The 15870-nt window shown below is 40.0% G+C and overlaps 2 protein-coding genes across 17 annotated transcripts in view; both read right to left on the bottom strand.

Annotated features, from left to right (window-relative positions):
- Positions 1-411: 411 nt before the first annotated feature.
- pdlim1 (PDZ and LIM domain 1 (elfin)) lies at positions 412-9857 on the bottom strand. Its single transcript, XM_032509917.1, has 7 exons — positions 9565-9857; positions 8338-8489; positions 7332-7416; positions 6052-6236; positions 3034-3182; positions 2702-2819; positions 412-1032 (listed from the first exon to the last, which is right to left on the bottom strand). Exons 1-7 carry the CDS (start codon positions 9655-9657, stop codon positions 846-848), a joined length of 969 nt encoding a protein of 322 aa, XP_032365808.1. The 5' UTR covers positions 9658-9857; the 3' UTR covers positions 412-845.
- Positions 9858-11897: 2040 nt separating this feature from the next.
- The window catches only part of sorbs1 (sorbin and SH3 domain containing 1), a 48247-nt gene continuing 44274 nt past the window's right edge, over positions 11898-15870 (bottom strand). For all 16 annotated transcript variants that reach the window (XM_032509902.1, XM_032509899.1, XM_032509913.1 and 13 more), the window contains 2 exons: positions 15654-15760; positions 11898-15306 (listed from right to left, as the gene is read on the bottom strand). In XM_032509902.1, coding sequence (XP_032365793.1) covers positions 15239-15306; positions 15654-15760 — 175 coding nt within the window. In that variant the 3' untranslated portion in view covers positions 11898-15238. The remainder of the gene's footprint in view (positions 15307-15653; positions 15761-15870) is intronic.

Genomic DNA, 15870 nt, shown 5'->3' with positions numbered 1-15870 from the left:
GGAACTCTAAATCGCTGGCCACATGAAACAGAACAGTGTTGCTGCACTGCTCTGTGGTTGCATGTTGCACATCCAGACACATGGTGATCAGTGGTATCAAAGCAGGTGTTTTCCATCCGCAACCAGGGCCAAACCCCCTGCAGTGACATCACTAAGTGACATCCTAATTGGCCAGAAAGGTAACATGCTTCTGCCCATACAGCGCAGTACAGCAGCGTTTTCTACCTTTGCCGCAACTATATTCGTTGAAAAGAACTCAAGTTCACAAATGAAAATCTGTACTGTACAAAGTAAGACCTGGCTGTCATTTGAGGCGGTTTCTTTGTTTTAGAATACAATTTCATGACCATGCTGCACTAGCAGTTTTTGCAGATCCTAAAGCACAATCAATGATATAAGGAGACAAGATAATTGGATTAAGCTAAACATATTTATTTGGTAATTGTATTCAATTGTATTTTTGCTGCATAAAAGTCAGTCTATTTATTTCATAAAAGTGTAGAAAACCTTGTTTCCATGATTCAAAAGAACATACAAAGACAAACATTACTGTTACAGTGGCTCTTTCAAATGAAAAATTATATTTTTTTTTTCCAAAGGGAGAGAAAAAATGATTGCCATCATCTCAATGTATTCATAGATTTTCCTTTAGTAGATGCCAAAGTCAATGTGCAAATCAACATTTTCAAAGATGTAGTTCTTTACTGTCCTGCCTACCAGTGACTGCACTGAAGCATAATGCGAGAGAAGACCATTGTATAGTTTTAGAAGTAGCATGAGCTAAGTGTTGTAATGTCTTGGATTATTTAATGGCGTGCAGTCCGAGGCGGAGCTCAGCGAGCGCTCTACTTGGGGAAGACGGTGACCACGTCGTAGCCCTCAGGCGGGGTCACTCGCTCACGTGCGTGCTTCTCGCAATAAATCTGGTCCTCCACAAAGAAATGTCCTTTCTGTTTCAGGTTGATGTTGCAGTCTGTACAGGTGTAGCACTCGGGGTGACGGAACTTGTCCCTCAGCTTTACAACCATCCCCCTGAAAAAGAGACATCACATTTATTTGACTTAACACAAAATGATCTAGTTATCCAGACAAATTTGCTAACTGGATTTTCTATGGCATGTGCACTGCAAAAAGAGCTATACTACGTGGCCAAACGTATTTGGATGCCACAACATTACACGTATATGCGATTGCTGAACATTAATCATCAATCTGCTGCTATAACAGCCTCCACTCTTCTGGGCAGGTTTTCCACAACAGGTCTGCACCTGGCTGCAGGCATTTACTCCCATTCAGACACCAAAAGCATTAATGAGGTCGCCCCCTGATGCTGGGTGAGGAGGCCTTGCTCGCAGCTGGTGTTCCAGTTTACCCTAAAGGAGTTAGATGGGGTTGATTTCTGCATGGACCTGGCTTTGTGCACGGGAGCATTGTCATGTTGAAACAGGAGAAGGGCCTTCCCCAAACTGCAAACTATTGTCTCAAACACCACTGTATGCTGTAGTGTTAAGATCTCTCTTAATTGGAATTAGCCCTTATATCTTACGTGTTTTGGCATTTTTCTGCCTATACTACAGACAGTAGACAGAAATAGACAAAAGAGATAGTATTTTGTAACACATTTTGTTGTATTAAAAAAACGTTTCACAATTCTATAATCAAAAAAGGGGTATTGACAGCATCTGGACCTATAATTGGACCCAAATAAGTGGACCTTAACTAGATTTATGTGAACAAAATTCCCTAATTATTATTAATCTGTTGAAAAACATCTGTCACAAGTACCTACACATATTTTAAGGGATACTGAATCTAAAACAAACTCCAAAAAATTGTATTAAATATGTTTTGGGAGAAATCCACAGATGTAAAAACAGCAGAAACAGGACATTGCCACAAGATGGCGACAAACTCCAACACAGAGACAACAACTCTCTGGGGCCTTTTGGTGTTTTTCCACTGCATGGTAGCTGCTCGACTCGCCCCTAGTACCGGCTAAAAGGTACTTTTTAATAGTACCATCTCAGTCGAGGTTCCAAGCGAGCTGAGGCGATACCAAAAGGTGAAGTGAAAACTTGCATACTACTGATTGGTTGGAGAGAATTGTCACTAATCACTGCATCATCATTGCTAGCAACAGACAGGGGTGTCTGGGTGTCCTAAACAAACCCGCCGTGTTTAAATAGTTTAGCCAGCGTTTTTTTTTGTTGCCTCCAGCTTATTTTGAAACTAATTTGTCTTCTGGCAAACAGAGAAATGCCAAAAATCAAAACCACCACACCTTTGACGTTCTGTGTGTGTGTGTGTGTGTGTGTGTGTGTGTGTGTGTGTGTGTGTGTGTGTGTGTGTGTGTGTGTGTGTGTGTGTGTGTGTGTGTGTGTGTGTGTGTGTGTTGTGTGTCGTTACATGACAGTTTCCTGCTACGACTACAGCCATGCTCGTATTGATGCTCGTATGCTCGTATTGATCTGCAATGAAAATAGAAGGACGGGGCACCGGGGCTGAGTCGAGCGGGTAACATTTATGGAAAAACGCTATTTTTGTACAACTTTTTGTCACAATGTGGAAGTTTTTAGTGATGGGTATCAGTGGATCTGGGCTGATACTCATAAGCCATAAATGGCTCTGGTACACTTCCTCAGTGCTGCTAAATAAACCGATCATCTGTAAAACAGTACAGAGGGATCATTCAAATACTTACACAATCCCGGATCCACATTTGTCACAGGAAGGTAACTTCTCGGTGTTTCCCACTGATGATCCAATCTTTGTTGCGGGGGCTCTCACACTCCTGAACCCTGACGGTTTATCAGGGTCACCTACAAAACACAAGCACACAAACACAAGCACACACGCTTTGTAATTTTAAGCAATGGATCAACCGGAACAAAAACAAAAAACAACCTGAGAAATCTGTTCTCTGGTCTAATTTAAAGCAACAGATAAGTGTGTGCCCTAAAGCTATACGATGTAAATGAGTAAAGCTTGATTACTCTTAGAGGAGAGGCTAGGGGTAAAACGCTGAAGTCGTACCCGTCTCAAGGATCTCCTGAAGCACTTTGAATGAAGCCGACTGCCGAGGAGGCTCATCAGACTCTTGGTTCTCCTGCAGCATCTTGTAAACCTCTGAATCTGCTGCGACAGGCGGCCGCTTGTCGGTCTGCGATGAATCGGATGGAGCTCTACAAAAGCAAGTGTGTACATTTCAAAATGTCTGCTGGAGGCACAAGGTGCAGTCATGTCAGACCATTCTTAGGAGACTGTAAGGGAAGTTGGACATTTATTGGAAGGAATTTGATCATACATCATGTTAACTTCTCTTGTGTTTGATCATGCTGAATCCTTCACAATGTGACCTTTAACTGAATCAATCGTGGCCTGATTGTCTGAACTAAGGCACTGTGGCCCACCTGGATGTCGTTCGAAGATCATGACCTTTAGCTTGGGAGCCTGTTGTCTGGAAAACAAAGGCATGCAAGCCACTAACTAGGGCGGCACGATATCGAATTGCGATTATTTTGACTGATGTTGCGATTGCAATATGATTCACAATATTGGAGGGAATGGTCGTTTTTGTATCATTATTCTTATTAAAAATGATTAACATTGAAAGAAATTAAAATGGATTAAAGTGGGATTTTTGCGAGGATCTGTACCAAACAAAGATTGTTTTCTTTAGTCTGTAGCATACGATTTGTAGGCCGGGACGTCTCTGCAGCGCCACACTACTTCCTTCAGAATGGTTTGACACATATTTTGCCATTAACAAATATTGCAGCAGCCCTGTGATTTGGATTTTGCACTAGTTCATATTGCAATTTCGAAACAATTGTGATTAATTGCAGAGCCCGACCAATAAACGATTGTTAAGGCCGATACAATACAAATATTTGGTTATTTAAAAACCTGATATGCCGATTTACATTTTTTATTTAAAAACAAAAATCCAGAAACGCGTTACAAAAACAGATTTCCCTAACATTAGTTATTTATGAGTATTTGTCATTATAAATTATTCTGATGAATGAATATTAAAAAAAAAAAAAAAAATTGTGCAGCCCTACTACTAACTGAAAGAGTCCAGAGGGGGAGGACCAAGTCATGGTATAAAAAGAGAGGGCAGCTTCCATCCCATCGGCGTGCATATTAATAACCAACCTCTCTCTTGTGTGCCGTGCTCTGAGCATTGACAGTGTGACAACACTGTAAGACAATTTGGTCACAACCTTGCTGTCAGAGCGGGATTACAAAATTGCCACGACAGAGACAAACCGCAAACCCGGTCTTTCATTATTCCCGATGTTGAAACGTAAAAAGCATGACTATATAAGTCAGAGAGAGATCATAAAACCTTTGCACTTATGTGTTTCTTGCTTATTTTCACTAGGATTAAAAGATAAAAGGTCTGAGATATAAGACAAGTCTAATATTGTCTAGAATTTTGTTTTTCTTAATGTTGTGATATAGTTTAATATTGCGCTAAATCGTCATCTTTTCCTGGTCTTAAAGGTGACCCAATTTTCTAAAATGATCTGACTAAAGCGGAGTGAACACCTCCTCATATCCACATTACCATGACTTGTAGAGACATGTCCTCCAGCCTTTGCAAGCTCAGTATGTGCTGAGCAAACTAGTCCGACACTAAGAATCCACTTATTTCAGCAGTTAGAAGCAGACCAACCAGCGACCTATGGGGTTTCAATCAATACAAGAATTGATTCTTAGATACACTGTGATTCTTTCTTTAAGGAATAAACATTAGACCTCTTTAATTCAAAATTTAAAATAGTGCTTTTGAATAAAAGTTTATCTTTAAAAGTATGTACAGTAGAAACTAGCTTCAATGTTAAAAGAAAAAGTACTAGCTAAACATTTGATTGCAAGGAAGGATTGTGGAAAAGGTGCACTGTGCCTTCTTCGGTGTATATTGTCATCTCGACCAATGTTTTGCACGTTTGCTTATGTGTTTAATTAAGTAAAAAAAGTAGTAGCCTTATTATGGTTCAACCAAACAGACTGTGAAACATAAGTAAAACCTATCAATAAGAGGCGTGTGACATGGCACATTAAGCACCCTCGAGGGCAGTGGAGCATGTTGTTAAACTTCAACCTGCTCTTTCTGATTTAAAAGGTCCCATGGCAAGAAAATTTCACTTCTGAGTTTTTTTTTTTTTTTTTTTTTTTTTTACATCATTATGAGTTCCCCCAGCCTGCCTATGGTCCCCCAGTGGCTAGAAAGGGCAATAGGTGAAAACCGAGCCGTGGGTATCCTGCTCTGCCTTTGAGAAAATGAAAGCTGAAGTGGGCCAATCTAGAATCTGGCTTCTTATGAGGTCATAAGGGGCAAGGTTACTTCCCCTTTCGCTGCTTTGCCCACCCAGAGAACTTCGCCCACCCATAAAAGAGAGACATCATGGCTTTCAAACAAGTAAAGTGGCAGTTGGTCAAGGCCACACCCCCCACCAATTTTTTGGTTTAAGTGCTCTTATTGTGGTGCTTTTCAGGTTCATGATTGTATTTAGAGGTTTTATCAGAATAGGTTTACATGGTTTGATTTTCAAAAAACACCATCTTTTAATAGTACTACACAGCTCCTCTTTTCACCCTGTGTGTTGAGCTCTCTGTTTTAGCCACAGAGTGAGGCATCTTACTTCTGTTCCATCTTTGTTGGGAGTTGCACATGAGCAGTACCCAGGTCAGCACTACCAGCCAGTCAGAAGCAGAGTATGAGGGCGTGCCACTTTAGCAGCTAGGCAAGAATTATAACGAAGTAAAGGCTGGACTACAATAGAGGTGTTTGGAGCAGTTGGTGAACAGTGTTTTCTGCTGGAGATGGTCCCTTTGGGGTGGACTTTGGGCTTTTTCACTTTGTAAACCCATATAACATGCACAAAAAAAAGAAATGAACTACAATAAAGGAAAGGGAAAAAACATAATATGGGCACTTTAACGTCATCATTTGCTTTGGGGCCCATCTAGACTTAATCTTCTTAAAAGTCTTGCCTTGGACCACTTGGTCTAAAGTGGTATCATCTCTAAGGTGTATCTTACTTGTTGTTGGACTCATTAGCTGTAGCTATGGTTTTAACTTCGTCCACAGCTGAGTTGAAGTCCTTGATGTTCTCTGAAGAGTAGAGACCTGATGGGCTGTTGTACTGATTGGTCACAACTTTGGAGCCAAACCCAGAGAACGGCAGAGCACTTCTGTTGTGCGACGAGCCTATGTGTTTCGCCTCCTGTAAATAAATGCAAAAGTATACAGTTAACAGCTCTGTGTGAGTAACCAAGCAAAAAGATTAAGGTGAGTGAAAAGATTTGTGAAATAACTTGCACACTGTCATGCAACACTCGTAGTGCAGACTTGATGCAATGGTGGTCACAGCGTTTGACACCTTCAGATGAACTGTAACTTTGAATGGTTTTTATGTGTTTGCACATGTACAAACACACAACTGATATCATGACAGTTTGGAAGATTACTCAATATTTGAACACACCCAACCTCCAGCGTAAAAAAAACAAAAAAAAACTGAGACTTGAAAATATTGTTCAACTGAAAACGTCAAAAAGTTATATGTGTCTTCAACTGCTGCTTCTAGTTTGACTCAAAGTGGCACGGAATTAAGCAGGATAATATAAGACTATGGATTCTGCCTAAATCATAGCTAACTGTTTTTAAAGACCAACACGTCATGACACTGGCGTGCTGTGAGAGTGGGCACATAAATACCACCAAATCTAGCTCATGCAGCACAGCGGGAACATGGAAATGACTCCAGATATAGCTCATGCTTCAAGCATCTGACAATTACATTGCAGAATACCCCAGAGTCTCTGCGAGCAAAGAACCGGACAACACTAGCATTACCAAAAGCCTAAATAGTACAAATGGTTTAAAGTAATAAAACAGTGAAAAGACATCAAAGTGACAGACTCCAAAGAAGCATTTCAAACATGTGTTAATGTGTGTGGGAAAAAAAAAATGCACAATGCCTGTGAGTCTAATAGACACCACACAGTTCCTACATGGATTCAAACTTTGGTCGCAACTTTTCACTCATCGGGGACAGGAACTGAGGCTTGCGTCGGAGCTTGGCTGATAAACTACCGTCTCCTAGGAAACCTCCTGTTGGGAAGTAAACAATGACTTCATCGTTGGCAGTATAAAGAAAAAAAAAAAAAACCCACAAGGCTTTGTGGGCGCGGTGGGAAAGGAACATGCAGGCTTCCAGAAACTGTGTGGCTACCTGTAAAGATTCCAGATTTAATGCTAAACGAGAGTGATTTTTAAAAGCTCATCTTGCTTTGATATTGTGACAGCACACACACACCTTGGGCTCTGATGCAAGATTCATCTTGTATGGATGCGTCCTCCCTTCCTCAGATGAAAGTGGCGACCACAGTTTAGTTTCTGACCTGCAAACCAGAGGACGGATGAGAAGTCTTCATCAAAAAATAATTGTTCACACATTTGCTTTAAATATCACATGCCTGTTTTACTTTTGACCTTTGTAGCTGCACATGAACATGATATTATGCCTGTGTCTTTGAATGCAACAGACCCCTTGCATGTTTGTTCTTTTGCTCCGGCTTCCTCCATATTTTACCTAACCCTGCTTGCCTCCTTCTTAAATTTGAACAAACATATTTGCTTCAACTTGCCTGGTGAGTTAATTTCAACATCACTGCTGCTTGAAATCATCTTCTACCAGAAAGTTATGATGCAATGCACTGACACAACACAGAATTACGACATAGCCCTGCATACATACACGTCTCAAACTAAAATATTTCATTAAAAAAGACTATTGAATAGGGGTGGGGGAAAAATATCCATACAGCATAGTATTGTGATCTTTTCAGTGGCAATACTGTAACGATACATAGGCACCAAGTATGGATCTTTTATTATACACGTGTTGGTCAGTTTGTCTGCTTGACAATCCCATTTTGCAGCAATAAAATTTAACTGATATGAACAAATGAATGTGCATCTCTTTAGGTAAAACAGATGTTGTTCAAAGTTTCCTTTTGGGGACGTCATTTGAAATTTGGAAAAATTAGAAGTTGGGAAAAAAAAAGGTTATAAATTGCAATATATCACAGAATATTGCAATATATTAAAAATCGTAATGATATTGTATCATGGCACAAGTATCGTGGGTGATATTGTATCGGGAGGCGTCTGGTGATTCCCACCCCTACGATTAAAACCCATGAATCAACACCACATCACTGCCGCAACACCTGGCCTGCAGCTGAGCTGTCTCACATTACTCAGTGTTTTTCAGGCCTGCGGCTATGCAGATCAGACTAGCACATGTTGCTACAACCTACCTGTCTACGGAGAGCACCATTTCGTCTATGCATCCCTTGATCTTGTTCTGTGCTTCCAAGTGAGTCATGTGCTCTGTCGGTTCCCCGTCGATAGCCAGGATCATGTCTCCTATAGACAGGTTGGCCTGGGCTGCTTTACTCCCAGGGGTGACCTACAATACAGGAGACATAACCGATAAGACACTTATTGGCATATGTGTGAGCTTGGATTGTAAGGTTTTAAGGTACTTGTACCTGTATGGTTTAAAAAAAAAAAAATCTATTTCTGAAAAGATTCTTTCAAAAGTAAAACACCATTTATGCACAAACTAACTTAAATCACGAATACGTGGTAAACACACCTTTGATTTAAAGTCAGATATTACTCAGACAGCTTCTTTTCTAACCAGAGCTTAATCCTACTGCTATATTGTTACACTCTGATCATCAAGGACCTTTTACACACATTTCACTGTGTAGAGTAAACACGGGCAAATCCACTTCAAGAGGTATTTTCTGTCAGCGACTCTAGCTAGAGGGCAGGCATTCTATGGAAGATAAAGGCTTGAAGCGGAGAAAAACAGGATTCCTAATCACTTTTCCATGGGTGGAGTGGAGACCACTGAAACAACAGGAACAGCAGCCGCCACTCAGGCAAAGTACACAGTGGAGGGTCATATTCTGATCCATTACTGTCACAGGAGCGCTCTGCACTTATGTACACATGTTGTTATAAAGTAATAGAATCGAATTGTCCCCTCCATATCAGCTATGCTTTAACTTGATGTTAAATATGACGACAGCCCAAGTACCTACGTTCTGCAGACATGAGGAAATACAGGTATATTTCGACTACTTTTTGTTCAACAGACACAGTTAACGTAACTTACAGTTGCATATTAATAGTAGGAAAAAAGGCATCTCAAATCACATGAAATGAAACAGGGAAATGTAGTTTTACACTGGCTGGACAAGTCATTATTGTCAGTAACGTTAGCTGAAAGTATAGCCCAACATAGGACAGTGTAATAGTTCACATCATCCCGACACTGTAACAATAGTTAACGTTAGCCAAATTACGGTGCTAGCATTAGCTATTAGTTTAGCCTCTGTGAAGTAACGTTAGCCCTTTGTAACATAGCTAACAGTCTGTTCTCAGTCTAGAAGAGAGGAAAGAGAAGTAAAAGTGTCGTCTCGACAAGCCCAGGTGTGGTTACACCGAGTTGCAATGTAGAAGCTAACACTTACCCGGGAAATAGTTAGTGGCTGGTCAAAGTCCTTTCCCCCGACCAACCTGAATCCCCAAGGTCCAGGACCATGTACTACTACCCGGAGAGGCATAACGTTAATGTTGGTTTTAACAAAGTCGGCTGTGTGTTTCAAGATTTGTCTCAAAGCACCAGTTCACTTCTTTATGCTGCATATGACATGTGCAATGATCGATAGGACAGACAGGAGTTGGGCTCCGCAGCATCAGAGGAAGGGGTGGACCGTCAGCTTACAGTTGGTGGACGAATAGATTTTGAAGTTTCCTCGCTGATAGGTGAAATCTCAAAGATCGTGTATTGACAAAATGGATCACTCCGTAATGTGTATGGAAGGGCTGACCAAACCGCCAAGATGATTATCACGTGATTTGGTCATAGTTTCCAGGTACCCACAATCAAGACTATTATATACATATATATATATAATATAATATATAATAATATATATGTATAGTATTAAAAGACCAAACCAACTATTAGACTTTGAATTATCTTTATTAATCCTTTTGGGATGACTCCTGCAAGGAAATTGAAATTTCCAGCAGCAGTTTTCAGCAAAATATGGTATAGAGAGAAAGAATACAGTATAAAGATAACAATAATAACAATAATAATAATAAAACCTTCGGCTATGAAAAAACATTTACCATAAATTATTAGTTAAGAGCAGTTAAAGTGTCCAGGTATTTATGTGAGTCCAGGTATGTACGTGTATGTATGCACTGTCCTCTTAACCCTATTTACCCTATTTCCTCCTCCTTAATTGGTAAATGTGTATCCAAAGCACAATAAAAATATTCATCTGTGCCATAAAGTATTAAAATACATAGGCTACATTACATGGGCACTGTCGTTGTTTTTTTTGTTTGGAGTCAGTCCCACAAACACGTCCGGCTGCTGTGAATGTGTAGGGATTAATCCGCCGGACTGCATCTAAAAATAGTGTCCAACAATGTTTAATAAAAAAAAACCTGCAGTGCCAAACGTAAATCAGGACATTTTTTAGCCTTTTAAAAAAATTGAACAATTACATTTGGGCTCCATTTCAAGATAAATACAACATTTCAGTTGAAATGAATGAGCTAGGAGCTGAGAGCCACGTGAGAGACAAATGACTGCAGTGTTGGTTGTGGTTTAACCACGGGCTTTACTAATAACAATAAAAATATTGGATGACACCAGACTCATCCTTTAATCTGATAATGGAATTACCTATGCACACATTCAAAAAATACTCACGATGTTGTGTCCTGATAAAATATACAGAAAGAGAGAAAATAATCTTCACTGCCACTTAACACATTGTTTTTGTAACTCCTTTTTTAACCTGCCAGAAACCAGGGAGCTACACAAATAATTAATTTATAATTAATAATAATAACGTTTTTATATGAACAACAATTTAATGATAGCTCTCAAATGCTTTAAATAGATTGCTCCTGATGACCATATCCGATTAACCTTTTGCCCTAATTGAAAATACTCTGAAAGCAGAGCAGAGTGATCCCTCTTCCTGTTGGAGCTCCAGTGTTGTTTTAGGGACGTCGGCCTGCCGGTACGTCACCGTGTTACATGCAAGCTTACCATTTATGGTAGAGCTAAATCCCAGGATGTGGAATGTGCCGCTCCCAAAGCTTGAATTCCTGCCAGGGGAGCTCTGCTGAAAGTGGAGAAAAAAAAAGCTCCGGGCAGACTGACCAAAGGAAACACGTCCTTTCTTATGGGGTTTACATGCATCCTCAACACGCCAGTGAAGTCTGGAAGAGCTCTAAAGTGAAGCCCTTAGATGTTAAATTGAAATTAGGCCTACAACTGCTCCTGTGTGTGAAGGCCTATGAACAAACCTATCAACCCAAATCCCCCTAATGGGATTTTACCCATCAGACATGCTGATGTCTGCTTTGTGAGTCAACACAGCAGCCAAAATAAGTGTAGGCCTACCTTATGTAAACCTACTGACATTACAGAAGTTATCCTCTAATACCTACTACTTGTTATTTCACCGCTGTTGCATTAACATCAATAACTATCCAGGGTGCATGGGCAACATTAAAAAAAGAAAGATCATCACACAGTTCAGCAACACAGAGACTTGCAGCTCCACCTTTAGCTTACATGAATTTGCATATGCTCATGTGTACACAGCTTCAGAGAACGTGCCTTCAAAAACCCCGTGTACTTGCTCCTAAACCTTTATACGTGAGACTTTACTCCATTGCCATTTATATGCCAAAGGATATTAAATGTTCTATAAATGCGAAACTCTACTATCATTCAAATCTTTGCCAAAAATTAAAACAGGTGACACACCAAGTGCTTTAAATTGTTTATTAAATATTGCATAATACCGAAGTCACAGCAGTGTATAGTATCTTTTTATTTTAATATTGTCAATGTAACAGCACTGCAAATTGAAGCAAACAAACCAAACCTGTTGCAGGTTGTGCGTCTCCTCAAACTAGTCCATTCTTATGATTATTAATCATTAAGTTAAAGCATTGTGTCACACTTTTAGGTACTTGCACAGTACCTGACAAGTTCTTAGTTAATGTTCTCCCATCACAGAGACTAGGACTAATGGGACTACCATAGTTACATTAAATATGTCATGGATACTTTCAGTGATACTCCAAAAAAACACTTAAATGAAAATGAGGCACAATTTTGCATCCAACATAAGGCATGATGATCGTCACAAATGGCAGCGTAATGTTAATATGCGTCAGACTTCCTGTGCTCAATAATGCTCCACTCTGTGCTTTGCCAAAAAAAAATCCTTCAGGTAAATAAACCGCTGCAAGTGACAAGAGTCACTCGCAGTCCTTTTTTTATTTTACATATTTACAATCCTTCTTGTGCCATGTTGCTCAATAGTCTGCATGTTCATTCAAGATGAAAGTACAGAGTTGTTTTTACATATTATGTGTGCAATGCGCCACATTCATAAATTCATACATTCATACATCCTGTGATGTTTTCTGGAGCACAATACCATATGACTAAATGTGCGATTGTTAACTTGTTCATCACGTTCGTGTGTTTGAGATGGAGCAAACACTCCCTCCTCGTTGTTCTGTCAGGGAAGAAAAGCCTACAGGTCAACAGACTCCCAACCAATCAGCACTGACATGTGCAGCAGGAGTTACACAGGAACAAAAATGTTTAGCCAGCAGTGGAGGGGAAAACATGCTTTTGTGGTGTAACAAAATACCTGAATATTATATCAGTGCTATACAGGCAAACCCATAATGCAGTGCACTATCTTGAGAAAACATTCCTTCACTGATGTTGACAAAATTGTCAGTGGTGAAGACACGCTTGATTTTGTCTCACGCCAGAGAGGATGAAACACTGATTGCTACTGAATTTTGATAAATTAATGTACTTCATCAATTATTTTACTTCATATATCACTTATGTGGCAGCCACATACAGCTTCAAACCATGTTCCAATGAGGTCAATGTTCATCATCACTGCACAACTGTAGCTAACACTTAAAAAACAAATACAAAGATATAAACATACACTTTTAGACCCAAGTGAGAGCTACTGTTTAATATTCCAATACTTCACATTATGTTTCTGATTTTGTGTACTCAGGCAAACATAAAGAGTTATACTAAAAAGGTAGGCCCACTGATAGTCTGGCACCATTTGATTAGAAATGTGTGGATTGAGAAAAGGATCCGACTTCAGCTACTTGAAGCATCAGAAACAAGCTCATTACCTGGTATAAACTAAATAGACTTTAAAATTCTTCCATAGCAATTACCCTACAAAATGCACCCGTCTGCCAGTCTAAGCAGGTCATAACAAGCTCTAAGAATTATTTGCGAGCAATATATGACAGTTCTGCTGAAGTATAGATGAGCACAGAGCGGCAGTTGATGACAACAAGGAATTTGATGAAAACACAAGGAGAAAAAAACAAACAATAGCTATCATCTTTCAATCTGTGCATGTGTAGATGATCTATTCTGACATTTGGCATCTGATACAGGGTCGGTGCTGGAGATGTGGGCGCTCTGTACTCGCGGGAAGACGGTTCTGATGCTTTGATAGCAAAATTCAAAGCAATCTTCCATCAGGGAGCTGTTTAGGCTCAGCGGCCTGTTTACCCTGTCAGCACTTTTGTTGGCTTTTCAGCTAAAGGTGGCAAATATTTAGGCAAGAGCTGAAAGTGTTCCATGCTCCGATTTGTCAGTCTCTACTGATTTTACAGTGTATGCTGTACCTAATGCTCATTGTATTATTCGAATCATTCCACTAAATGTATTTTCCAAGTTGTAGTCATTACATATGAAAATATGTAGCCATATTTGGAAGGCCTCTTAAAGATTTCTGTACACATTTACATGGCAAAATAAAACATACAAGCTTATCAGTAAGGGCATGGTTCAAATCTCAATTTGTTCTTAAAAATCAGTAGGATTATTTTACTTGAAACATTAAACAGTTTGTGATGAATCTACTATTATCTTGTTAGGTGGGATCTCCCTAAAATGACCAAACAGGAAGTTAAATGCTACCACGCCTGTCCTGTGGTTGCGCTGGAGCCAGGCGTCTACCACCAGCTACCTTACAGGCATCATCCATCAGCAAACACAGCTTGCTTCTATTTTGACAGATGAGGTATAAAAGGACAAATGAATACATTCTGAAAATATTAGATGTGCATGTACACACTTTCTCTTCACTTTTATCAGACATGCAACACAGTCCCCGTATCCTGTGTCTGTGTTTGCCGTGGTAACTGGGAATAAGAGAAGCTAACAGCACACATTACCATGCACAGGTCATAACTGTTGCATAGCAACCGTTGGCTAGAATAAGAAGGCAAAACTACACCGGTATCTAAAGCTTTTGGGTTACACTGAGTTGTGAATGCTGTGATGTTTTCTTCAAAGGGAGCCAATACTGACTTTATGATGATTCATAACATGTAACTGAAAAGTCAGACCAGTCTCTAAAAGGGCTTCACACATAAGTCTGGGTACTGAATTTAAGGTCATTTTCTCACATCTAAACCGAGTTCAAGAATGAACCACCACATTCAGTTTCATTTAGTTAGGGTGCGTTGATCCAAACACTGAAGGTTTTCTATTGGAAGCAAAGGCATGGTTTGCATCATACTTGGCTAATCATGAAAACCAGACAACTCTGGTCCTGAAAGGTAGCTTATGACAAACAGCTCCAACCACACATCCCATAAAAAATACATTCTGAATTCCTCCCAAGTCCAGTTCAGGTAATAAGATCCACTCTTTAATCCATACACTGCTCTGCTGCCGGGCTCCAGACCGAGGTGCTTTGTCAACACTGTAAATTACATGGACAGGATGGAAGCTATTATCTGTACAAGAAAAGCTAGTTTGTGGTAGGTGTTTTCAAGGAGTAATGTGGAGATGGACGAATTCTGTCAAGAAGTGTGCTAAATGTGGTCAAGGTGTACACCATGCTGAGGTCTGGGCAGTGAGCTGTCTCTGTCTCCGCCTCGCCGTGCAGTTTGACATACCTCCGGCCAAACTGATCACTTTCCCAGACAAAATGGATTCGCCTGGCTAAATTACTATGCTAACCAACAGCCATGCGCGATAGTAATAACTTCCCAAGCTTGACAGGCAACCATGTGTTACAGCCAGATTAGATATCTTTACAGTTTCACCTCCTTCACGTAATTCCCAGGGAAAGTCCCAAACTGTTTTGTCCTCTTTGAGGTTCCTGTAGAGAAAAAGAAAGAAAAACATGGATCAGGCAAAATAATGTTAATGGCTTCTTTCTTAGATTAAAGGCTACAAATGCCTTGATTTTAATACAAAAATAACTTATTTAAGCTCTATTTAAAATTGAGTGCAGGTCCTGTGCATGTACTTTCCAGTCAATCTGTCATTCTTTAAAAACTATTTATAAAAAGGATGTGTAAATGACTCTATTTCTGCACTGAGCATGCACATTGCACACATGCAGTCCTTTGCTGTCATTCTGCAGAAACCTTATATGGATTAATGTGACACAGTGAGTGTGACTGCGTCTCTGAGGAATGTATCCTGATTACTGCAGGCACATACCAACAAACCAGCCGTCATCGCACTTCTCCATGACGCTGACAAGATCTCCCTCCTGCAGCTCCAGCTCGTCTTCGTTCTGCGGCGCGTAACTGTACAGCGCCTGGAAACTGGAGTAGGATGCAAAGATAAATTGGTACATTTGCCAAGCTTAGAAGAAACTGTGAAACCAGTAAATAAAAAAATAAAAAAACATACAGTACATGTGAAAGTAAAACTG

This window comes from Etheostoma spectabile, unplaced genomic scaffold (genome assembly GCF_008692095.1).
Source record: "Etheostoma spectabile isolate EspeVRDwgs_2016 unplaced genomic scaffold, UIUC_Espe_1.0 scaffold00019044, whole genome shotgun sequence".
Taxonomy (NCBI): domain Eukaryota; kingdom Metazoa; phylum Chordata; class Actinopteri; order Perciformes; family Percidae; genus Etheostoma; species Etheostoma spectabile.
Note: the sequence above shows the minus strand (reverse complement) of the source record. Positions and strands in the feature narration are given on the sequence as shown.